General features: G+C 39.6%; 1 protein-coding gene across 2 annotated transcripts in view; it reads right to left on the reverse strand.

Moving 5' to 3' along the window:
- CCSER1 (coiled-coil serine rich protein 1) overlaps positions 1 to 27,238 on the reverse strand; it is a 715,197-nt gene that overhangs the window by 430,918 nt on the left and 257,041 nt on the right. For both annotated transcript variants that reach the window (XM_070948723.1, XM_070948724.1), the window contains exon 6: positions 24,935 to 25,012. In XM_070948723.1, the coding sequence (XP_070804824.1) occupies positions 24,935 to 25,012 (78 nt within the window). The remainder of the gene's footprint in view (positions 1 to 24,934; positions 25,013 to 27,238) is intronic.

The raw sequence follows: 27,238 nt of genomic DNA on the forward strand, positions 1-27,238 counted from the left end.
AAACAGAGCTTCAGAAAAAAAGCCTCTGAAGTTCTGTCTAGGGGTTTTTTTCCTGAAACTTTGTTTCTGATGCTTTTCTCAGCCTCTGAAACCTCCGTTTGAGAAGCTGGGTGGGGCTACATTCAGAGTATAAGACGCACCCAGATTTTCACCCTCTTTTTTGGGGGAAAAAGGTGTGTCTTATACTCTGAAAAATATGGTATTCTAAATGTAGCCATTGATTATATGAAGGTTAAAAACTCACTGGAATTAAATCTTTAATGACCTGTATGGATGATGCATTTAAATTTCTTGATAACATCCTTATAGGTGGGTTTCATCTCTCCTTTCAGTTTTCCAGAAGAATTTACTTATTTAAAAAACAAACGAGAAATCCCACTGGCTGAGCCCAAATCTTTAAGATTGTCTTAATCAAGTCTTTAGACCATGACCGTACAATATTGTTATTATCCAAGGCTATTTTGGTCTTTATTATGAACATAGAAAATAAATTTAACAAAAGCCTGTAGAACATTCAGTGAACAATATGGATTTTCTTAAGGAGTTTCTCTGAATATCACAGGTTTCCGGCAAAAAGACAACAGTAGAGCCGACAACTCTTAAGCAACATAGATTTGATCTCTCGTAACCACGGGTGTCAAATTTGCAGCATCACGTTGCCGTCAAGTGATGTTTCACAACCTTTTTCCCATTTGCGGAGCTGGGGTGGGTGTGGCCTGCGAGTGACGCATCTGGCCTGCGGGCCGCCAGTTTGACACTCCAGCTCTTGACCCAAAATTGTAGCTTTCATGGTATTAATTGATATCTATGAGAAGTTTCTATTGACAGCAGCAAGTATCTGAATTTATCTTATTAAAATCTGGTAGGCCTGCCTTTTTACTTTTTCCATGAATTCTTACATATTCTTATTAAAAGAACTAGCAAAAATAAAGGCCCCCTCAAGGCGAGCGTGACTGCTGGTGATTGTAAGCATGCAGCTTTCTTGGCACTCTTACAGAATAAGCTTGCCTATAAACCTAATTCCCCTTCCAGGGGAACCTATTTAGACTAAGTGCCTGAAAAAATTACATTAAGCTAATGATCTTCTATAAATCCATTTTCAGTTGCTGGGAGGTAAGAATTTCCTTGGAGTATCCTCACATGAAAAAGGAAATGTGATATCACAAGAGCACAGTGTACTATCAGAAACACATATCCTAGTGGAAATAGATTTGGACTTTTTTTTTTTAAAAAAAGTATTAGAACAATGATTTTCAGGGTTTTTTTTTAAAAAAATCCTAATTCAGATGGTTTATTTAGCTACAAGTTACAAAAACAAAAGTAGATCAAACTTCAACAAAATATCTATAAAGGTTTAGCCAAAGATATTCCCTGAGGAAGAATCAGTAACTTTTCTATTTCTCACTACCACAACCCTACAATGTATAATAATAATAATAATAATAATAATAATAATAATAATAATAATAATAATAATAATAATAATAATGATTATTATTATTATTATTATTATTATTATTATTATTATTATTATTATTATTATTATTTACCGGACTTGAACATTTTGACTCTACAAAAAACCACCATACTCGGAACAGCTTACATCCTCCGACGATACCTTAACAGTTCCTAGGTCCTTGGTAAGGACTCGAGCTGCTGAGCTATTAACCAGCCTCAAAGGCTGTGAATCTCACTAAAGATTAAATAATCATCATAATAATGATGCTGATGATGCTGATGATGCTGATGATGACGATGACAATACCCATTGTCATCGGGACACTTGGTACCATGTCCAAGAATTTTATAAGATACATCAACAAATTGCAGCTTCCTGCAATAACACCAGCGGAACTGCAAAAAACTGTGCTACTTGGAACATTGTACATCTTAAGAAGGTACTTGGTTGATACCTAGGACGCTGGCAGCAACCCGTATCAACCATTAGCATCAGTCAATGGTATTTATGATGCATTTTTGAATGTTCAGTTGACTGAGTTTCATGTTTAATGAATAAAGTAAATAATAATAATGATAATAATATAGACAGATCATCATTTGGAACACAACATGCCAGATATCACGGTTGTCGAGGGCCGAAGTGTACAATTTATTGATATCGCTGTACCAGGAGACACCAGAGTTGAAGAAAAAGAACTGGGAAAAAATAATGAAATATTGTGAACTGGCCATCAAAACTACACAGCTATGGATGAAACATGTAACAGTGATACCCATTGTTATCTGAGCACCTGGTACTATGTCCAAGAATTTCACAAAACACATCACCAGTCAGTGGTATTTGTAATGCATTTTTGAATGATCAGTTGACTGAGTTTCATGTTTAATGAATAAAGTATATAATAACAATAACAATCATCATCATCATCTTTCAAAATATGGGAAGAAAGTTAAAAAAGAAAGAAATCTATGTCAACTTGTATCTTATACCTTATGAGATTTTCAAAGTTTATTTTCAACAATAGAATATTTTCTGTTGTCCATTAGTTCAGTCTGAACAGGAACACATCTGATTTCTTTTTTTTTTTCTTTTGAGGGAGGGGGGTTTCAAATTTTTTTTTCTTCAACTCATTAAAATTGCCAGCCCACAAGATTTGTTCTACACATGAAATTAAGTAGAAGTAAGGCATCATGCTTCCTGTCATATAAACTGTCATTCTAGCTTGAAGACTTGTTGTCTTCAAGATGGAATGATAATTATGTAAATAGAACTGACATTCAGAAGACATATTAAATCTGTTTATTATAAATTCAGTCATTTAATGGTATCTGGATCTACCAGTTCAAGTGTGTAAGTTGAATTAGGAACATTGCTGTTGGAAACTGGCATGGTTTTTTTATCACAATAGAAAGTTCTATCAACCAAACACTTTTGATCTCTAAGGAAATCCCATTCTTATTATTTTATTATGTTTTTTCTGTTTCACTTGTTTGGGGAACTTAGTGTGTGACCTCAGATGGTGCTGTCCAGTGGTGGGATTCAAATTTTTTTACTACCGGTTCTGTAGGTGTGGCTTGGTGGGTGTGGCATGGCTTGGTGGGCATGGCTTGGTGGGCGTGGCAGGGGAAGGATATTGGAAAATCTCCATTCCCATCCTGCTCCAGGGGAAGGTTACTGCAAAATCCCCATTTCCTGATCAGCTTGGACTCGGGAGGCAGAGAATAGATGGGGGTAGGGCCAGTCAGAGGTGGTACTTACCAGTTCTCCGAACTACTCAAAATTTCTGCTACCAGTTCTCTAAAACTGGTCTTACGGACAGTCTGTAATAGAAGGTTTCATATTTAAACTATTAAATAAGATCAGTTTTTATGGTCATTTATTTTAACCCACAATTGTTGGCTCTGCATATAGTTCAAAAAATTATTTGCGAACAAAGGGATAGGTTTGGGGAGAAGGACTGAATTCAGTTCTAAACTTTAATCATTTATTTTTAAGATGACTTCTTTTTTCTCTCTCTCCTAGTTCTGGTTGCAAAATTCAGGATAGCAAAAACAAACAAAAAATAAGTCAAGAAACATCTTCTGGGAGCTTTTACTACAGCTTTGTAAGAGTATTATCAATCCAAGAAAAATACAGAGGAAAAGATTCTATATAATTGTGGGGCAATTGATTGCTAGACAGCATTATAATTATGATAAGCATTCATTGCCCTGAATAAGGGAGTATAGAATTAGTTTTAATTTACAAATTTCTCTTCTTTCTTAGAACAGTTACATGCAGGAAAATCATTTAAGTCTTCAGTTTCAATTAATTTTGAGAAACCAGAGGAGAATTTGGACACTCTAATTATAAAGCTGAAAACAAGATCTGTATATTTCATTTACATACAATCAGGGTTGGGCTGCTGGGGGTTCATAAGGGTTTGGGAGAGCCTCTAGCTAAGATTCTGTGCAGTTCAGAGAACCCCCAAATCCCACTCCTGGCTGGCCCCACTTACCCTACCCTGCCCCTCCCAGGAGTCCCCACACAGCCCTTTTTGGATGCAGGTAAGTGCAGGGCATGCATGGAGGCTCAGGGAGGGCAAAAAACAGGCCTACTTAAAGTTCGGGAAGGGGAACATTTCCGGCCTTCAGACAGCCTCCAGAGCCTGGGGAGATTCTTTTCACCCTCCCGGAAGCTCGAAGAAAGACTCCGGAGCCCGGGGAGAGCAAAAATGCCCCCCCCCCAGCCTTGGTGCAGGAGGACAACTAGGCCATGCCCACCATGGTCATGCCCACTCAGCAACTGGGCAGAGAACCCCTTGCTAAAATTTTTGAAGCCCACCTGCATACAATCTTTAATGAAGAAATTTCTTCTTCCATGATATAGAATCTAGACATTACTACTTAGTGCTAAGTGTAAACCAGGCCGAGATGTATTGTTCACCAACAAATGACTAAATATATCAAGAGCAAAACCTAGGAAAAATGCAAACATAGTCTATGGGTAGACAGCTCATCCTTGTTTCACTGAAACATCTGGAAACAAGGAAATTACTATTCAGCAAGATTAATCAATCTGTGCAACGAAAACAACAATAAATAATAATACTTTTGTTTGAAGGCATGCCATGAGTTTGAACAAACATCTTCTTCAAAGCGGTATGCTAACATTATCCACAGAATCAATACATACGGAAGATGATCAACTCTCTGTCTTAAAAGTTATGATCTGAAGCCATTTGAGTGATTGGTATGCATCCAACAATTCTAATATCTACAATGATGATCTAAAAAGCTGAAGTGACAGCTTCACATTACTTAGTAATTTTTCCCTCAATTAATTCTCATTTACACCAAGGACCTGTCTGTTTGAGAGGCACAGACTGCTTACATAAAAAAAAAGAATCTATCCAATACTAATTTCATTTTAATTTATGGAAGGATAATTCTGTTTGTCTTGTCAAATTATCCTATTTCTGCAAACAAATATTGTATTCATCCACATTCAGCAGGGAATATACAGAGAGATAGATGTACACAGACACAAAGAATCAGTTGCAACTGATTCCCAGTCCAGTTAAGAAACATTAAGTACAGAATAACGATGGAAGAAATTTTCAGAGAAGGAAGAACAATGTTGCCCCCACAGAGAAGGGGAGAGCCTTCTCTGTGGGGGCACCTGCCATCTGGAATGAGCTCCCCCCGGAGATATGGAGGATCCCAGATTTACGCACTTTCCGCCGCGCCCTCAAAACATTTTTATTCCAGCAGGCTGGTCTGGCTTGACTCTCCCTTTTAATTTGCTTTTAAGTTTTGTACAAATTGGGTGTTTTTAAATTTGTTTTTGAGTCTAAATTATTTAATGTATTTTAAATGGTTTTTAACTTTTGTATGATGTATTTTTATCTTGTGGCTGTTCACCGCCCTGAGTCCTTCGGGAGTAGGGCGGTATATAAATAAAATATAATAAAATAAAATAAAATAATAAAATAAAATAAAATAAAATAAAATAAAATAATAAAATAAAATAAAATAATAAAATAAAATAAAATAAAATAAATAATAAAATAAAATAAAATAAATAATAAAATGTCTATCAAGTAGGAAAAAAAAACATAAATCAGTAGCAGGCAGGCATTGCAAAAGAAAAGAAACAAGGCATAATGTTTCTCACATTGTTGTACTTATTTTGGTCTCCTTCTTTTTTGACCATATATATGTCATAACAAACGAGGGACGCAGTGGCTCAGTGGCTAAGATGCTGAGCTTGTTGATTGAAAGGTCGGCAGTTCAGCGGTTCGAATCCCTAGTGCCACGTAATGGGGTGAGCTCCCTTTACTTGTCCCAGCTTTTGCCAACCTAGCAGTTCGAAAGCACATAAAACATGCAAGTAGAAAAATAGGGACCACTTTTGGTAGGAAGGTAACAGCGTTCTGTGCGCCTTTGGCGTTTAGTCATGCTGGCCACATGACCACAGAGATGTCTTTGGACAGTTCTGGCTCTTTGGCTTTGAAATGGAGATGAGCACCGACCCCTAGAGTCAAGAACGACTGGCACATATGTGTGAGGGGAACCTTTACCTTTACTATGTCATAACAAACATAGTCCTTGATTCCATTCCATTTCCTTTAAATGCTAAAAATACAAACATTCATTGCAGAGGGAAATGTACTGTGCTTGAATGATACAGTAATTTCTTTACGTACTGACTCCACACATTCTTGGTTGATTGTATATCATGTTTTCCCCAAAACAAGACCCTGTCTTATATTTTTTTGAACCCTGAAATAAGTGCTTGGCCTTATTGCCATGCGCTCAAAAGCCCGATTGGATTTATTATCAGGGGATGTCTTATTTTGGGGGAAACAGGGTAGCAATTACTACCTTTCCAAACAAGTTTCATAATGTGTTGGGTAATTGTTACTATTGATAGATTAAGCATGCCTGTGTTATTGTATTATTGTTCAATTACCTTCGGAAACCTATTATTTATTTCATTTTTATACCATCACAATCAATCACACTCTCACTGGTTTGAACAATAAAATGCAGTAGAAGACATGAAAATACAAAATGACCATAAACATAATTATCAAACAAACAGGGGCCCTCTAAAAGAGTTGGATTTGGATATTTTGGAAGGTGGCCTAGGAAGACCAGTTCTTGTCACAAGTGGGAAGCCATTCCAGGGGCTGGTACAGTAAGTGAAAAACATTACTGAGAGTCCATCCTTGACCATCTCAAAGTGGGGAATGATCAGCTCCTTCTTCTACCACAACTGTAATGTTTGGTCAAACATTATTGTGTTGACTGAAGCTCAATACTATAAGCAGCTGAAGAAACACCAGAGGCACAAAAAGAAAGAAAAAATGTGCCTAACATGGTTAGAGACCCGGTTATTATTCCTGAGATAACATCAATAGCACCAACCCCTCAAAATAGACAATCAGTCATTGTTCCATGATTGGAAATACTGTTGGATAATAGCTTATTTAAATATGAAATCCACCACCGCATGTGTAAATGTGTAAATATAAACCCAAATAAAGCTGTCTTGGTAGGAAGGAATGCAGTATATATTGTGATATTATCATTCATTATACTGGTCAACAACAATTTTGCCACACAGATTGTAGTGGGTTTTTCGTGGCGAATTCAAAAACAGGATTGGATTGTTTTCTTTCAAATTTAGCTTTCCACCTTCATTATTCTAAATTAGCGACACTACAGTCCTATATTTTAACTATAGTAGCTTATCTGAAATAGCATTGAGACAAATCTAGTTGTTGTTCTCTAACATAAATACAGTCAAGACAAAGGTAGAAAGCATAACAACTAGCATAGAATAGCACACGTCAGGTCGAGTCATGTTCAGACATGAGCACAATGGTGGGTTTCGGATATTGTTACCTCAGGTTCTTCGCATGCTCACTTCCGTGCATGCGCCTGGCCTTCCGCGCATGTGCCTGGCCTCAAAAACATGGCTAAATAGGACGGCATAGTGCAAGAGCAGATGGGGGGTGGGGGTGGGGGTGGGGGGCCCCACCTGCAATCTCCGCTACCAGTTTGGACAAACTGGTTGGAACTGGCTGAATACCATTTCTGCATGAGCACATCCTTTGCCTGGAAAACATTCCTTGTCAGTCTGGTGCCAGAGCTCAGTTCATAATGTCAGCATTCCAGAAAACCCCCCAGCTCCAAGTAAAGACTCTGAAGCAAGCATTTTCAAAGTTCTATTTACTAGAATAGGTAAACTGGCACATCTGGGAAAACTCGAATCTGAGAGGTCCGGGTTTTCCCTCAGTAAATCAAAAACCCCAAAACCATCCCCTCAGTCTTCAGTCGATCACATGCTCCAATCAACCACCATCCTATCTCAAGACATCACTCCAACCACTCCTTCTCCAGATGCAGGATCACCCTGATCTTGACCAACAGGAAGAATGCTATTATGTCTACAGACAACCCCTCTACTAAATCCCCCCTCCTACTTTCCCACACATGAGAAGGTGGCAGCATGGAAGCTTCCAGCCTAATATGGCTTCCAAAGCTGACACATAAACAGCTTAAACTTACTCTCTTTAGGAAGATATCTTACCAAGTTTGTTTCTGAACTGGGAATACAGAACGGAAGCAGTTGCTTGAATCAGATGTGGAGTTTATTCCAAGGGAAACATTATACAAAAATTAGCTGTTAATTCTCACAGTTAAGTATCTTTCTCAAAAGTCCTTTATATAGGAAAATCTTGCTTCTTTAGTCTGTATTTTACTGTATTTTTTAAAAAACTCTTTTTAAAGGTTAAAGTTATTTTATTTTTATTTTATTTTTACAAAAAAATAAAGATATTAAATTTGTCTAAGAATTCTAATAAAATGCATTTACTTAGCATTCCAAAAAACAGGGCTTTTTCAGTCATGCACTCTGCTATGGTTTTTTGCTTGATAAGTATTTGTTTATTAAAAATGGTAATCACTTTTGGAGAAATGATCCTTTTTTTATTGTTCGATCAAAGTGATCTCAGGATCACTTTAGGATAAATGAGATCTCAGGATCAGGGAAAGAAGAATGCTCACCTGATTATATTTGGTGTTTCCCATTCCACTTTGATCTTTAGAGCCTATTGTAATTTGTGACTTTGAATACAAAAGGAAGAATGTGTGAAGGGATTACTTCAGAGGTGGTATTCAGCTGATTTGGACGGGTTCGCCTGAACTGGTAGCAAAGATCATGGGTGGGGCTGCCCACCCACCCCAGCTCCAAGTCGTGCTATTTAGGAATGTTTTCAGGGCCGGGAGCATGCGTGGAAGGCGAGCAAAGAAAGCACATGCGCGGAAGGCAAGCAAGGAAAGCGCATGCGTGGAAGGCGAGCAAGGAAAGCACATGCACGGAAGGCGAGCAAGGAAAGCACATGCGCGGAAGGCGACCAAGGAAAGCACATGCATGGAAGGCGAGCAAGGAAAGCACATGCGCGGAAGGCGAGCAAGGAAAGTGCATGCGTGGAAGGCGAGCAAGGAAAGCACATGCGCGGAAGGCGAGCAAGGAAAGCACATGCGTGGAAGGCGAGCAAGGAAAGCGCATGCGCGGAAGGCGAGCAAGGAAAGCACATGCGCGGAAGGCGAGCAAGGAAAGTGCATGCGCAGACGGCCGGGTGGTAGGTTAACATTTAATAAATGTGTGATATTTGTTGGCACAAAGGGGATCTGAATGATTTTGTTTGTGCTATGAATTTGTCTAAGAAGCAAGATGAACTTTTAGGTACAGCATTAAAGGCCTAGAATTGTTTCCATTATATATAAGTTTGTAGTCAACATGATGAATGTAATACTTTCCTCAAGAAGATGGATGATGTTTTATAAAGACACTTGCTCAGTTATGGAAGGTCTTGGTCATGAGCACAATGTAAATGTGTGGCACTTCTTCATGACTCCTGCAGGTTACCTTGAAAGTTGTCTTTCCTCATAATAGAAATAGATTATTGCCTGTATCATTAATCCATAAGAGAGTTATATAAAAACATTAAACTACTTTTGGAAAAGACCCACTTTGTAAAATATGAATGGAAAATCTGTGGAGATATGAAGGTCATTGCACTTCTGTTCAACCACAATTTCAATACACAATATACAGATTTTTTTTTTTAAATGAACAGAACAGTAGGAACAGAAAAAAAACATTTCATTTAGAAAGGCCAAAACATACTTCACTGCTTCCTGGGGGCGGAAGAATGGGATAAACGGTTCACTTCTCAATCCTGAAAAAGTTTTACTTCTTCTTTGCACGTGAAATTTATAAGTCATAAGTCATAAGTTTATTTTGTCAAGCATATATAAGATAGCAGGTAAAAGTATAAACATAATTTGAATACATGAAAAGAGTAAGTAAAAAGGAATATTAGAACAGGGACGGTAGGCACGCTGGTGCACTTATGCATGCCCCTTACAGATCTCTTAGGAATGGGGTGAGGTCAACAGTAGACAGTTTAAAGTTAAAGTTTTGGGGGTTTGGGGAAGGAACTACAGTCAGGTAGTGCATTCCAGACATTGACCACTCTGTTACTGAAGTCATATTTTCTGCAATTGAGTTTGGAGCGGTTTACCTTGAGTTAGTATCTATTATTTTCTCATGTATTGTTGTGGTTGAAGCTGAAGTAGTCATTGACAGGAAGGACATTGTGGCAGATAATTTTATGTACTATGCTTAGGTAAGACTGAAGTCGGCGTAGTTCTAAGTTGTCTAAGCCCAAAATTTGGAGTCTGGTGGCATAAGGTATTTTATTGCGGTTAGAGGAAGGGAGAACTCTTCTCGTAAAATATCTCTAGATTCTCTCAATTGTATTTATGTCCGATATGCAGTGTGGGTTCCAGACAGATGAGCTGTATTCAAGAATTGGTCTAGCAAATGTTTTGTACGCTCTAATTAGTAGTACATTGCCAGAGAAGAAGCTACGCAATATTAGGTTAACAACTCTTAATGCCTTTTTGGTAATGTTGTTACAGTGGACTTGGGCACTTAGATCATTAGAAATGAGTACTCCAAGGTCCTTGACAGAGTGAAGGTCATCTACAAGGTCATGTCCATCTAATTTGTATTTTATGTTTTGATTTTTTTTTTTTGCCAATGTGCAAGACAGAGCATTTGTTGGTTGATATTCGGAGTTGCCAATTGTTAGACCAATCTGACACATAGTCAAGGTCTTTTTGAAGGGTAGTTGCATTGTCGGTGGTGTTGAATACTTTAACATCATCAGCAAAGAGAACATAGTTGCTTTTAATATGATCACAAATATGATTTATGTAAAGTATGAAGAGTGTTGGACCTAAGACACTGCCTTGGGGAACACCGCTATTAACATGTACAGGAATAAATAATAATAAATATAATAAATGAATAAACTTTGTAAAAGCAATGGATAAACAGGGACTGGTTGAATGTACCTGATGAATAAATTTCCAGGATTCATGATGCTAAGATTAAAGAAACTACTTTTGTAGTACTTCAGATAAGAGAATTAATGAAGATGGCAAATTTGATAAATAGGTATGTGGAAGAAGTTTAAAAATTGGTACATCAATCTTTCAAAAGATATGGAAAATATATGCATGATTTTGGGGGTGGTGGTAAATTTTAAAGGTGAAAGCTATCATGAAATTGAGAATGATCTCCTGAAGTTGTACTAAGTTATGGACTGTAACATGTCATTGAAAAGTTCATTCTTCAGACTCTTGCTTGGATTTTTTTCCCTGTGAATCTTGGGGCATTCAGTAAAAATTATGTCGAGAAATCTCACTAAGACATTTGAAAGGGTACTAAGTCAAAAAGGGTCCCAGTATGCTGGCTGACTACTGCATCACCCATAGAAGAGATGTTCCTGAGATGACAGTCATCAGAAGAATGGCAAACCACTTGTCAGGCCTGGAAGCCATCTTTTGCATTGGGCCTTCAGGTCTGCCACATTTCCTACTGTGGGAAACTGGGAAGGGGGGATTGTGTGGAGCATGGGTGATATATAGTCATAATAACATTCTTTTCTCAGAGAGTCAAGGACATCCTGCCCTGCACCTGGAAGGCTGGAACTGGGAGGCCTCTCCAGTTGGGAAGGTGCTGTGATTGGACCATCTGATGGTCTTGTGGGTGCTGGACAGGGACTTGGACTTTCTGTTGGGTGGGCAAAACCTGGAATCTTTCAGATTAGGTTTTCCCAGGTGTGCCAATATGACATATTTAATAAAATGGAACTTTGAGGAACTTCTAGCCTCGGAGTCTTCTTTCATTGGGGGTATTACTTTAAACTCTGACACCACTTCTGAAAATCTTGTCAAGAAAACTGTGGAGATTTGTCCAGGCAGTTGTCAACAGATCACTAACTCAAAGACACCCTACACATACTCAAAATAAATAAATTAATCCTACACCCAATTCTGGTGTTTTTTGTTGAACATGAGGAAAAAAAATAAAACATATTACATGTCTGACAATGCTACAGCATCTTTATTTTAAATCCTAAATACAGCTATTCTTGTGTCTTATTGCCTTTTTATTGTAATTTCAAGTGATTAACAAGCCACCCCCACAGTTGTTATCACTGTGCAGCCACTAGTAAGTGAATAGGTCCTCCTTATTACGGCCTATCTAATTGCATCTCTTGTGTTAAATTTAAAGTGGCATTCTTTCATCCCAGCCACATGCCTTGAATTTCATGTATAGGAGAATGGCTCTATGTCATGTTTCTCACACAAAGAAACATGCATGTTTTATGGAGAAAATGGACAATGCAAGTCAAATTGTAGATATTACCCTGACTTTCAGATTATATGGTTCAAGGAAAACATAAATAGCATTAGCAGGGAACAATAACTAAATAGTATTAGCAGGGAACAGTTTCCTAGACTGAATCCCTTCTGAGTCCCATCATTCCAGTGAAGTGTGATGGGAACAATCTTAAGACCACTGTAATATAAAGAGGTGAGTCTTATTTTTTCTGTTTCTAACTCATCTCTTTTTCCTTTCATGTTATGTCTGGTGTAGATTGTAAACCTCAGGACAAAAACTGTATCTTTCAATTGATCTGTAAATTTTAACAAGTCTTCTTAAGCTAAAGTGTGTAGTATAAATGATTTAAAGGAAAATAAATAAAGAAATGTGAGAAGTGTATAAGTTGGCTTGACGTTCCAAAGAAAAAGAAAAAGAGCATAAGGAATGCAGGAAATGATGAAAGAGAAGAATCCCTCAATTTTCTACCCAGGAATTTTCTTTATTATTAATGGGACTATGTTATTGTCTCTGAGGAACAGAATTGGCCAGGCTAATTACTTACCTAAGAACAAAATATCCAAGCTAACAAAAGTTGAAGGGAAGGATCAGTTCCAATGGTGGGTTTCAAAATTTTTTACTATGCTTGGTGGACATGGCTTGGTGGGCATGGCAGGGGAAGGATATTGTAAAATCTCCATTCCCACCCCACTCTAGGGGAAGGATACTGTAAAATCTCCATTCTGTCCCCAATCCAGGGGAAGGTTACTGCAAAATCCCCATTTCCTCCCAATCAGCTGGGATTTGGAAGACAGAGAATAGATGGGCGCGGGACCAGTCAGAATTTTTACTACTGGTTCTCCGAACTACTCAAAATTTCTGCTACCGGTTCTCCAGAACTGATCAGAACCTGCTGAAACCCACCTCTGATCAGTTCCCTCAAACAGTTATAAATCAAACAACATGTGTCATTTTAAATATCTATTAAAAGAAAGTCAATATGAATTAAAATGCAGAATAGCTTAAGAATCCGTTAAACCTGAGTGGGAAAATAATTTGTTGACACCTTTCAGAAAAGAACATACATGATTAAGGTGGCCAGCTTTATATTATCTTGCTCAGATACAATCCCTACTTCATTTTTACTGTATAATAAAAGCTTAGATGGTACAAATCAGACATGGAGACCTGACAACATTTACAAACCATGATGTGATATGCAGATATTCTGTCTTTAGATTTAGATTTCTGTTTCATAAATGCATTACTGAACTTTCTTGTTTTGTTTATGATTTTGTTTATAATTCACAATATTATTATATTGTAACTTTTTTTTTTTCAAAGTACCACTTAAGATGCATGGCAGGCAATGTCACACAAATGCTCCGTGTACACATACCAACTCCTTTTGATAATCTTCACTGATATTCTTTGCTAGGCTTAGATCCATACAGCATATGCAAAGTCATATGTTACACTCCCATACTCAAAGGGATAAAACAAAATAACATAAAAAAAGCAGCCTAACAATAAAATTGTTCATATCAGGTAGCATCAGATCAATCAGATGAGCAACTAAAACAAGATTTAAGGGGAATCAACATTCAAACTAAGGAGGTACTTATTCTCCAGTTTTGTGATACAACATACTATATAAGTGATGGTTAACCTTTTTGGTGCCGACTACCCAAAGCGTGCACGTGCGTGCGCAAATGCAAACGCATGTGCCAGAGCCCCCAAAATGCAATGCGAGCAACCCCCAAACATGTGCCCCTCTCCTCCGTGTCCCGTTTTGGCTTCCAGGTTGGTGCAGGAGGCTTTCCAGGCCCAAAACGGGGTGCGGGGAGCCTCATACCCCAATTTGCACCTGGAAAACCTCCTGCACCAACCTGGAAGCCAAAATGGGGCCAGAGGTCCACGCGAGGCTCCCCCGTGCCCCGATTTGGGCCTGGAAAACCTCCTGCACCAACCTGCACCCCCACACACACGCACGTCCCCCCCCATGCACCCCCCCCACGCATGCACGGCAGTGACCCAAAGACCAGCCGGCCGGTGGGAGGCGCACACGCATGCGCGGTGCAGCTGGACTGGGGCAACGTCTGGTGTGCCCACAGAGAGGGCTCTGTGTGCCACCTGTGACAAGCATACCATAGGTTCGCCATCATGGCACTATATGAATTCAACCTCTAGCCAAAAGTTAGACAAGCTGAGAATATGGTGCCTTGGTGGCGCAGCAGACTAAAGTGCTATTAAGTAGCACCAGCTGCCTGCAATTACTGCAAGTTCAAATCTCACCAGGCTCAAGGTTGACTCAGCCTTCCATCCTTTCGAGGTAGGTAAAATGAGGACCCGGATTGTGGGGGCAATAAGCTGACTTTGTATAAAAAAGAACACCGCTTAGGGAGTGTTATATACTAAGCAGGTATATACAAAAGTATGAAGGCTATTGCTTAACACATTGTAAGCCGCCCTGAGTCTCCGGAGAAGAGCGGCATATAAATTGAACCAATAAATAAATAAATAAATAAATAAATAAATAAATATTCTGAAAAAGCTACTTCATTAAGAATCACTTAGTTCTTAATAGCGTATACAGCACTTCAGATCTGATCTCCCAAATTTGTTTTAAAATAAGTGGGCTCATGAATGCAATATCTGTCTATAGCACCTCAAATAATATGTCATTTCCTGGGACAGGGCAAAAAACATTTTCTTTTATATTTCTTTTAATTTAAGAAGTTGTGGGAAATGGCTTTTATGGCTGTTCATTAAAAATTACTACTTCTGACAAGTTACTTGAGGCTATTATTCCACTCTTCCCAGACTGAGAGATGCTTGCACATAAAACCTATATAAGGAAATGATATGTATGATAATAAATGTCACTGTGTAACTGATGTAGATGTTGGGTTTAAACTGATTCATGAATGAAAAATGACTTGGACTCATCCGGAATGACAAGAAAATAGCTGTGACGGAACATCTCAGTTGAGACTCTAGAAAGAGTTCAGAGAAGAACAACAAAGATGATTAGGGAACTGGAGGCTAAGATAGATAAATAATGGTTGCTGGAACTGGAATTGTGTATGTCTAGTTTAATGAAAAGAAGGACTAGGGGAGGGATATGATAGAAGTGTCCTAATATTTTAGGGGTTGCCCCCAAAGAAGAGGGAGCTAAGCACAGTACATAAAATCGTCTGCTACAATGTCCTACCAGTCAATGAATACTTCCGCTTCAACCAAAACGATACAAGAGCACACAATAGATACAAACTCATGGTAAACCGATCCAAACTAGACTGTAGAAAATACAACTTCAGTAACAGAATGGACAACACCTGGAATGCACTACCTGACACTGTGGTTTCTTCCCCAAATCCCCAAAACTTTAACCTTAGACTGTCTACTGTAGACCTCACCCCATTCCTAAGAGGTCTATAAGGGGCATGTATAAGCGCACCTACATGCCTACTGTCCCTGTCCTAATGTTTTCTTTTTTTCTTTTCTTCTTTATTCTCCAAAGCACCTGAGGGCAGGACAAGAAGCAATGGATGGAAACTAATCAAGGAGCGATCCAACCTAGAACTAAGGAGAAATTTCCTAACAGTTAGAACAATTAATCACTGGAAGCCCTTGCCTCCAGAAGTTGCGGGTGCTCCAACGTTGGGAGTTTTTAAAAAGAGATTGGGCAACCATTGGTTTGAAATGATATAGGGCTTACTTGAGCAGTGGGTTGGACTAGAAGATTTCCAATGTCCCTTCCAACCTTGATATTGTGTTATTCTGTTATCAGGTGAGGCAGAAAGTATGCTGGAAATCACAGGAAGACATTGTGGACCTATTGGCAACTTCCAGATGCTAATTTATTTATTTATTTATTATTTAAATCTCTATACCGCCCTTCTCCTTTCAGACTCAGGGCGGTGAACAGCCAAAAATAAAACATTTGTACACAAAAGTTAAAATAGTTTTAAAATAATTAAATAAAGTTTGGCCCATAATTTAAAACATTTCAATTAAAATCAGTATCAATTTTGAAAACCAATATAAAATCAGGCCAGCCCGGCTAACTGAAAGAAATAGGTTTTAAGGGCCCGACGAAAAGTCCGGAGGTCTGGGATCACTCGTATCTCTGGGGGTAGATTGTTCCAGAGGGTAGGCGCCATCACAGAGAAGGCTCTCCCTCTGGGGGGTCGTCAGCCGACATTGTCTGGCTGATGGCACCCTGAGGAGGCCCTCTCTGTGGGAGCGAACTGGCCGGTGGGAGGCAATTGGTGGCAGAAGGCGGTCCCGTAAGTACCCCAGCCCTAAGCCATGAAATGCTTTAAAGGTGATCACCAACACCTTGAAGCGCACCTGGAAGTCCACCGGAAGCCAATGCAGCTCGCGCAGGAGAGGAGTCACATGGGAGCATCCCGTCGCTCCCATAATCCCATAATAATATGGGGAATTTAGAAATAAACTGATTCATTCATTTCTTCTTGTGCCTGAACACTTACTCAAGAACCTAATGAGAAGAGGGCATATGTAAGCTTTCAAATTAGTTTTTAAAAAGCACTAAATTGCTACAGATCTGAATAGCAACCAAAAACTTGGCTAAATTCATTGTTACTGCCATCATAAAAGTATAGAAAGTAATTATTCATTTATTTATCTTTATCCCACTTTCATTGTTTATAAATATCTATATTCATAATACAGCAAGTAAGTGTGGTTCGGAGTTGATATAATGCCTTGTTGGAATTCTCTGAGCTACTCCTCCTCCTCCACTTGCTTTTATCCTTCTGCATTAATTTCTAAGATAACAACACCAGGAATTTTGGAAAAATGAGTTTCATTGGCCAGGAGGAATTGTAAATCTTTGTCATCCAAGTAAATAACCTACCATGAACAAAGCATAAATCAGAACCACACAGATCTACAGTGCCACCCCTTTCAAAAAACTGGAAAGCAGACAGGACAGATATATCATATTTTTCAGAGTATAAGATGCACCTTAGTTTTTGGGGAGGAAAATAGGGGAAATAATTATAGCATCCTTTAGTCTGGTCAGCTTCAGCACATTAGTTTGCTGGTTTTGAGCGTGCACATACTTTTTATCACCTGGTTGGGGATAAAAAAACAGCTTCTAAAGCTGATCGTTGGAGAGAGAAGCAATGAGAAAAGCACGGAAGATCACTTCACTCGCTAGCGCCTTATTAGGGCTGAAAAACAGCTTCTAAAGCACAGCTAATTGTCAGAGGGAGCAGCAATGAGAAAAGCAGGCAAAGCGCAGAAGATCAGTTCACTCACTAGGACCTCGTTAGAGCTACATTTGGAGTATAAGACACACCCAAATTTTCAGCCTCTTTTGTGGGGGGGGAGGGAAATGTGTCTTATATTCCGAAAAATATAGTATATCTAACTTCTGCCAAGATTGCAGTTCAAAGACAATGGCATATATGGGTCTTGGCCAAGACCCGGCCATGAATGGAGTGTATGGGTTTTTAATGTTTTCTTAAAACAACTTTTATGGTATATTGTTCGCATTGTTTTTTGTTGTAAGCCGCACAGAGTCTCCAGGGAGTTGGACGGCATAGAAATGCGACAAATCAATAAATAAATCTTGAAGGATTCCTTAGGCATGGCTGAAAAGGGCAGGAGTCAGGACAGTAGGTGGCATCCATCAACTTTATTTCCCCATCTCCTGTGCTAAATCTACAGATCTGATTCACAAAGCAGTATTTTGAATTCTGCTGCAATGGACAGATAGTAAGGATAATCTGCATCCTCTTGTACCTCAAACATACATCTGCTTTGTGATTTTCTGACACAGTAAGCTGTTTAGCCTATCTCCTAAAGCCATTTCTCTCTTCCTTCCATTCAGAAAGGAGAAAAGACTCCTAAGAGCTCAAAAGTTTGGCTTTCAGTGCACATGACAGATATAAACAGCTAACAGCTGGAAAGGAAGACCTAACTCCTAAATCAATTATAACTGCTCCTCCCTCACTTGAAAAAAATTCACTCTTAAGAAATATTGGAAAATGCATGATACTTTATATATGCTTTTTCCTTGAATGTTCATATCTACCTTTGTTGTTACACCAGAGTTCGCATTACTTATTATACCGAAACTACTAGACTTTGTAAACTTTTGCATAAAGGTTGAGTCTCTAGGGGTGGTAGGCTATGTGGCAAAACATATTCAGAGTTCCCACTTGTTAAAGAACACAACAGCTGTTGGGAATATCAGGGGTTGAAAAGTTCAGATAGTTGCAAATCTCTAATGCTTATATGCTGTTTGAGCATTCTACCCTTCCGTGCTTCTTTTATCTGTCTGTCGCCCTTCCTGAATGACAAATTAGTAATATGTGTAAAAAGAACTAGGCAAGATTACTTGGGGTATATTGTGTTCAGTCATCCCTTCCATGTCAGCTGTGCTTAGTCAAGTCAGAACTTTTGGTGTTTAGGAAGCAGTCTTGGTGTGGCAAAATCACTGAAAGCAGGATGCTATAGCGCTTAAAATGTTGGATTACGACCAGGGAGAACCGGTTTGGTCCACCTTGAGTCAGAGAAGCTCACTGCCTCCTTCTTAACCCAACATATTCCACAGAATATTGGAGGGGAGGAAGAGAAAATATCTATCTATCTATCTATCTATCTATCTATCTATCTATCTATCTATCTATCTATCTATCTATCTATCTATCTATCTATCTACAGTATCTATCTATCTATCTATATATCTATATCTACCTATCATCTGTCTGTCTATCATCTCTCTCTCTCTCTCTCTCCATCCCTCCCTCCCTCTCTCTCTCTCTCTTGGAGAAAAGGCAGTTCCTAACAAGGAACAACTTGAGAAGATTGTCCATCACTCTCAGCTCATCAGCATCCTTGCTCTCTTGAAATGCTTTTGACTTTGATCGGTTCTTGACATTTCCATTCATTTTATTGCTTCAGATGTTATTTTTCCAGTCAGTTTACTTTTGTGACCTAAATGTGGATTGGCTTTATAAATACAAGATTAGCTTGATTGATTTATTGTAGTAATAACCCTGAAAAAAACTGCCAGTTAGGAGCCCAGGCTGGCAAGTAAGTTTAATTCAGAAGCAGAGGGCAAGAAAAGTAAGCAATGGTGAGGACCTCTGGAAGTAGAACATTCTTAATTGCATGAAATGTAATAAAGTAGAATTCATTTTTTAAAATGACTCTGTAGTGTGTTACTTTGAGATAGAGTCGAGGAAGGTGGGAGACTGGATGGAGCTGAATGCTTTGCTGGCTAGATGCTCTTCCAGATGCCTACATGGAGTTGGCAGCAGGTATTTTTGCTTTGTGCCCTAAAAGAGAAACATCTGCCTTCTCCTAGAATTGAACTCTCAACTTTCTGATTGGGAGGTGAGCATTTTCACTACTAGGCCATCACGCCGTTCAGCATAGAATTCAATTCTATTTCATCCAAAATTAAATCATGTCAAACATATTTGTTATTTTAATTCTAGCTGCTTCTTCATCTACTGTTTGGCAAATAGCCCCTACATTCTACTCAAGAGCCAATCAGGACCCTTGGTCTGAAAACATTCTGCATCTTCTATTCTACAACCTTCCCACTCCGAAGGTTGAGAGTTCAATTCTAGATTTTAGAGCCTTGGTGGCGCAGCAGATTAAAGCACTGTTAAGTAACACCAGCTGCCTGCAATTATTGCAAGTTCAAATCTCATCAGGCTCAAGGTTGACTCAGCCTTCCATTCTTTCAAGGTAGGTAAAATGAGGACCCGGTTTGTGGGGGCAATAAGCTGACTTTGTATAAAAAAGAACACCGCTTGGGGTGGGGTGCGAAAGCCTTACTAAGCAGGTATATACAAAAGTATGAAGGCTATTGCTTAACACATTGTAAGCCGCCCTGAGTCTCCGGAGAAGGGCGGCAGATAAATCGAACCAATAGATAGATAGATAGATAGATAGATAGATAGATAGATAGATAGATAGATAGATAGATAGAGGCAGATGTTTCACTTTTACATCAGCCTATGAGATTTAGACTTGGAAGGTGCCAAGGAAGTCCTCAACAGCAGTACAGGTGATCTGTCTTGGGAACAAATACTCTATACCAATGATGGCTAACCTTTTTGGCACCAAGTGCCCAAAGTGCATGCGAACCCCCAAAATGCAATGCAAGTGCCCACTCACGCATGTGCCCAACCCACGCGCATGCACGCACATCCCCATGCATGCAGCCCGTGCATGCATCCTCCTCCCGCGCATGCATTCTGCCCCCCACACGTGTGCATGTCCCATGTGCCCCGCCCCCCGCACATGTGTGGCAGAGACTAAAAGACCAGCTGGCTGGCAGGAGGCGTGCGCGCCATAGGTCCGCCACCACGGTTCTATAGAATACAGTATGATCACTATGTAGGAGTGGATAGAATGTGAATAGAAATATTTTACCTACCTGGATTCTTACTTGATTTATACGGGATTAGTATAAGCCAAACAATTTTCTGACGTGCAGATAGACAGACCAACTTGTTCCAAATTTAAATGGAATGAAATAGGACAATTCAACTTTACACAGAGTCTTTTGCATATTTATTTATTGCACAATTTATATAGCTATCCGTGCAACATGCGAAGTTAAAAACAACAGTGTATGCAATCCAATCCATAATGGCCAAGGTCACAAACAAGATTTCCAGTGTACACAAAAAGAACAACAGAGCTCACTTACCCTCCTAACCTAAATGCCAGGAAGTTTACATTCTAAAAGTGGTTGCAAGGCCAAACTGATTTGCTGACTAGAAAAAAAGATCATATATTCCTTTATTGCAGATTGGAAACCACTGGTGGAATGTTTGCATGCAATAGGGGGAAAAAAAGAACTTATAATTTGTGGCTTTGATGATTACATAGGATAGAGTATAGAAAGAAGAGAGCCAGGATGTCAGGACTAGGGGTAACATGATAGCAGTATTCCAATATTTGAAGGGCCGCCACAAGGAAGATGGAGTCAACATATTTTCCAAAGCAGCAGAAGGCCAGAGAAGAAGCAATGGATGGAAACTAATCAAGGACAGAACCAATCTAGAATGAAGGATAAATTTCCTGACAGTGAGAACAATTAATCAGTGGAACAACTTGCCTCCAGAAGTTGTGGATGCTTCATCGCTGGAAGTTTTTAAGAAGAGACTGGACAGCCATTAGTCTGAAATGGTATAGGGCAGTGATGGCTAACTTTTTTGCCGTCGCGTGCCAAAAGCAGGGGGAGCGTGGGGGGGGGTCACGCACGTGCGTGCCCACACCCATAATTCAATGTGTCCCGCCCCCTCATGCATGCTCACGCTACCACCCCATGCTCCCACACCTTTGGCACACGATGGCATGGTGGGCCCAGCAGGCCCGTTTTTTCACCCTCCCCAGGCTCCAGGGGCTTTCTAGGAGCCTGGGGAGGGTGAAAACGGCCTTCCCCACCCACCCCAGAGGCCCTCCGGAGGTCAGAAACAGCCCATTTCCCAACTTCCGGTGGGACCGGAAGGCCTGTTTTTCGCTCTCCCCAGGTTAACATCAGACCAACAATCATGTAAACAATATCTGAATCAAGAAATTGTCAAAAAAGCGAACAGCAAATAGCCCAACCAAAGAATCTCTAAGACTGCCCTCACCAACACTGACAGACAAACAAGCCACCAGAATATAAATTGACAGCAAACAACACTCTGTACTAGCACTGATGATGTTACCTAGTTTGGGAAATGAAACCTCTGTAAGAAAACAACCCAGCTCAGAGTGTACTAAGGACTCCTCATGAGAAGAAATAAGAAATTGTATAAAGAAGAAGAAAGAAAGGACTACTTAATATTATGTAACTAATGCACACACTCTTCTCTCTCTGGAACAGAAAAGGGCATTATAAAATCCACAAAATGACAGAATGTATTTTTTTCTGAAAATATAGTTGGCTTATTTCAGATTCAACTCTGAATTATAAAAAGGCCATCCGTTCTCCCAGAGATCCATTCTTGGGTCCTGTTTAGTGACATGACCATTCTCAGCACTGCCCCAGCAAACCAAATTATAAATTTAAACATTTGTGTTCACTTCAAGCCAAGCAGGAAGATGGGAAGCATCACAATTGTGTTGGTCAGAGTAACACACCTCTTGTCATCAGAACCCAATATTACAGACTGACAGTATTTGGAAGAGGTTATTGCATATCAAATCATTCCATCACATTACTGCTGAGACAATATTGTTCTCTCCTGGAGCCAGTAGGAAAGCAATAAGAAAAACTGTTGCATTTTATATTACTTTTATTTCCACTTAATGGTGCTGGCTCTCAGAGATATATCTGACTCTCCCTGGAGCCTGACCTTAGTGCTTTCTTAGGAAGACACATTTTGTTCAAAAACAGTTAAGACTTAAAATGACCATTAAGGCTACAATGAAAACACATTTGATTTTGATTCGTAAAACCTTTCCCTTTCTGTCTTAGAACAGCAAACAGCAGACTTCTCTTTGCCTTCAATTAAATTATTTCCTTCCTTCCTTCCTTCCTTCCTTCCTTCCTTCCTTCCTCCCTCCCTCTTTCTTTTTTTCTTTCTTTCTTTCCTCCCTCCCTCCCTCTTTCTTTCTTTCTTCTTCCTTCTTTCCTTCCTTCCTCCCTCCCTCTTTCTCTTTCTTTCTTCTTTCTTTCTTTCTTTCTTTCTTTCTTTCTTTCTTTCTTTCTTTCTTTCTTTCTTCTCCTTCTTTCTTTCTTTCTTTCTTTCTTTCTTTCTTTCTTTCTTTCTTTCTTTCTTTCTTTCTTTCTCTCTCTCTCCCTCCCTCCCTCCCTCCCTCCCTCTCCAATTCAATATTTGAATACATTTTATGCCAGTACTTGGGAACAAACATTCACTGAAACAACACAGACACTAACTTGAATTCAGTTTGTAGGGAAAAAAAGAAATATATAAATGTGATAAGTTAAAAAAAATGTAACCAAAAAACACAAGCTGGTAATGTCCAGATCTCCAGATCTCCTAGCAAAGTAACAAATATTTTCTGAGAGAAGGTATAAAGCCATATAATATCAAATTAATATCATAATCATGGATTATGGTTTAAAGGTAAAGGTTCCCCTCACACATATATGCTAATCATTCCTGACTCTAGGGGGCGGTGCTCATCTCCGTTTCAAAGCCGAAGAGCCAGCGCTGTCCGAAAATGTCTCTGTGGTCATGTGGCTGGCATGACTAAATGCCAAAGGTGCACAGAATGCTGTTACTTTCCCACTAAAGGTGGTCCCTATTTTTCTACTTGCATTTTTTACGTGCTTTTGGACTGCTAGGTTGGCAGAAGCTGGAAGCTCATCCCGTTATGCGTCATTAGGGATTCGAACTGCTGAACTGCCAACTTTTCGATCGACAAGCTCAGCATCTTAGCCACTGAGCCACCGCGTCCCTCTTGAGGTCTAGAGACGGAGTCAAAATAGGAACTGGAAACCACAAAACATGAGCCTAATCTTGCCTGTTGACAGCTCACCAAAATGTTTCTGCTTCTAGTAACTTGAATTGCGTTTGCAAGTATCTCAACTAGAGTTCCTTCTAATAAAGCTTTATCTCAGCTGTTCTTTCTCCATTTCTCTTTCCTTAGGCCCTATTCACAATGTTCTCCAATGGATAAAGAATGGAATTTTGTTCCTGGGTCAGAACCATTTTTCAGTTATATGGCTAATGGCTTTCTAAAATCTGAACAATTTAGACTTTGGATAGATATACCAGGCAGCTCTCAAGACAAAAGTAATTTAAAAAGGATTGGATTTTTTAAGGTTTAATTTTTTTTTTTTTTTAGAAAACCACTAATATAATCTGCACTTAAGAAACTGAAGCTCTGGAACCAGCAACTGACCCACAAAATTCCTGGGTCATCCTACTGAGATTGATATAGTGCAGAAGTCTTCAAACTTGCCAGTTTTAAGACTTGTGGACTTCAATTCCCAGAATTCTCCAGCCAGCATAGGTATGATGGCTGGAGAATTCTGGGAGTTGAAGTCTACAAGTCTTAAAGCTGGCAAGTTTGGGGACCCCTGATCTAGTGGTTAAGGCACCAGGTTAGAAATTGGGAGACTGTGGATTCTAATCCTACCTTAAAGATTAAAGCCAGGTGGGTGACATTTGGGTCACTCAATCGCTCTCAACCCAACCCATCTCATAGAGTTGTTGTGGGGAAAATAGGAGAAGGAAGTAATATTATAGTAGGTATATTCACTGCCTTAAGTTATTTACAAAAATAATAAAGGTGGGATTTACAAATAAATAAAAATGGGAACTGGGTTAATGATGGTGTGTGACCACTTTGCCTTATTGACATAGTGACTGCAGTAATATTATAATCTCTGTGTTCACATTAAGACAGAATTCAGAATTGCCTTGGTTATCATGTATAAAATATGATTTTAGATTAAGCTCCCGCTGTGCACATAGTTCCATGTATACGGTTGAGACAAATACATGCCTTTTGGTTGAATATGTTACACAGCACTACTGTCCTAATATGCACGCACAATCTCACACACAAATCCATGTGTATGTGTGGCCCTAAAGTGATGGAAGTTTCCTTTTACCACCTCATTCATCATTTTGAGTATAAATCATATATTTCTCACAAAAATGTAGCAGTAGTGATGAAATTTAAAGAGCATGTCTGTCTTTAAATCAAGTACTATATTAAGCTAAGAAGGAGGAGAAGAAGAAGGAGAAGGAGAAGATGATTAAAAAATAGATTTACCTTGAATGGCAATGGCTCCTCGGTAAGTGGGCTAACAGGAAGTGAGTTGGTGCTGATGGCAGGACTCATATCTGAGCTCTAAAATAAAATAAAATAAAAATCCAGACTTAGCCTAGGACATATTATCATTGTTATACATTCAGGAAGTCAATCAGTCAGTTAGTCAATCATTTATTTTCTATGGCTACCCACTCATCAAGAACCCACTCACCAAGGGTTAAAAACTTTGCAGTATCATAATAAGATAATACCTGGGGGAAAATAAAGAACTTGTGTCATTACAAAAATATACTATCCTTTCCTGGTTCCTGGGAAAAGAACCAGGCCTTTAAAGCAAGGGTCTCCAAACTTGGCAGCTTTAAGACTTGTGGACTTCACAAGTCTTAAAGCAAAGTCTCAGTCAACAAAGCTGGCTGAGGAGTTCTGGGAGTTGAAGTCCACAAGTCTTAAAGCTGCTAAGGTTGGAGACCCTGCTTTAAAGCATTCTTAATCTGGAATGGTTAGAGCCATTGGAATTTTGACAATACAGTTCCATAGGGCAGAGGTTGCAACAGAAGGCATACTACCTGCCTCCCATGCAACTTTAATCCCTGTTTAATGTTGCCCATCCAGAACATGATACTGTCAGAGTTTGAAAAATGGTCAGAGATCATTGGAAATTATTTCTCGTCTTGCAAAGCATCCCAACAATATGTGGGACATGGTCCTACAAAAAGACCCTGTGTCTTGTACAGCTTTGTAGATGATAACAAGCACCTTACATTGCATCTGGAAATCTTTTGGTAATTATGGCAGTTCACAGATAATAATATATAAATGTAACATGGGCTACATGTACAGCTCTACATGTATTGTCACGTTCTGGACCAGATCAGATTAACAGAGCTGGAAGGGATCTTGTAGGTCATCTAGTCCAATCCCCTGCCCAAGCAGGAGACCATTTCTGACAGATGGCTGTCCAGTCTCTTCTTGAAAGTCTCCAGTGATGAAGCTCCCACAACTTCTGAAGGCAACTTCTGTTCCATGGGTTGATTGCTCTCACTGTCAGAAAAATTTATCCTTACTTCTAGGTTGAATCTCTCCTTGATCAGTTTCCATCCATTATTCCTTGTCTGGCCCTCAGGTGCTTTGGAAAATAGATTGACTCCCTCTTCTCTGTGGCAGCCCCTTAAATATTGTAAGACTGCTATCATGTCTCCCCTGGTCCTTCTCTTCCCAGTTCAGCTTCTGAATATGAACTTCCCAGTTCAGCTTCTGAATATTTTCCAAGGGCAGTCCCATGTAGAGAGTCTTGGCAGTAATGCAGATGAGAAATGTCCAAGGCATAGGTTAATGAGTAACCCCCCCCCCCCAAGCCAGAAATTGATGCAATTAGCATACAAGTTAAATTTGTACAATGGTCCTCCTATCCATTGCTGTCACCAGCTCTTCAAGAAGGTAGCTGAGAGTTGAGGTGGATCCTCAGACCAGGGATGAAATCTACTTACCTTCCCTACTGGTTTGGAAGTGTGTGTGCACGTGTAATGTGTGTATGTGCAGACCTTCTGTGCATGCGCAAACCCTTCTGCACATGTGCAGAGGGTAAAAAACAGGTTATTTCCTGGTTAAAACCAGAAGTAACGACCACCAGGCCAGTGGACAGAGCCTCATGCTGCCATCACTACTGGTTCTCCGAACCACCCACTGCCATCACTACCAGTTCAGCCGAACTGGTCCGAACCAGTATCATTTCACCCCTGCCCCTGACTGCACACTATCTCCATCTATGGAAAGATAATCCTAGTCAGAACTAATTATGGGAACCTGTTGTTCTTCCTGGGTAAACTAGATAGGAAACACAGCTAGCTGAACTAAATCTACTTTATTGTAAGGCTCCATTCACAGAATCTTGAAGAATCTGAAAGCACAATCCTCCCTCCCTCCCTCCCCTTCTAATTGCTCATTCCATAAGGACATATCTTTCCTAAGTTTCTTTCTCTAATCCAGGGGTCAGCAACCTGTGGCTCTGGAGGCGCATGTGGCTCTTTTACCCCTCTGTTGTGGCTCCCTCTTACTCAAAATATGTATCACAACCGCCAATGTGCGACACCCGCCAGCAAGCAATTTATTGAGCTTTTCAACCCCTGGTAGGCCAACCGTGGATAAATCCAAGAAAAGAAAAGTTTCAGAAGAAAACAGAACATTTAATTCAACTACATATGCTAGTTTTGTGACCGCTCAAGAAATAGTCAGTCACGGGAAGGGTTTTGTGGCTCCCGATGTTTTCTTTTCTGTGGGAAACGGGTCCAAATGGCTCTTTGAGTG

This window comes from Pituophis catenifer, unplaced genomic scaffold, assembly GCF_029215685.1.
Source record: "Pituophis catenifer annectens isolate HBS135680 unplaced genomic scaffold, rPitCat1.0.hap2 SCAF_8, whole genome shotgun sequence".
Taxonomy (NCBI): domain Eukaryota; kingdom Metazoa; phylum Chordata; class Lepidosauria; order Squamata; family Colubridae; genus Pituophis; species Pituophis catenifer.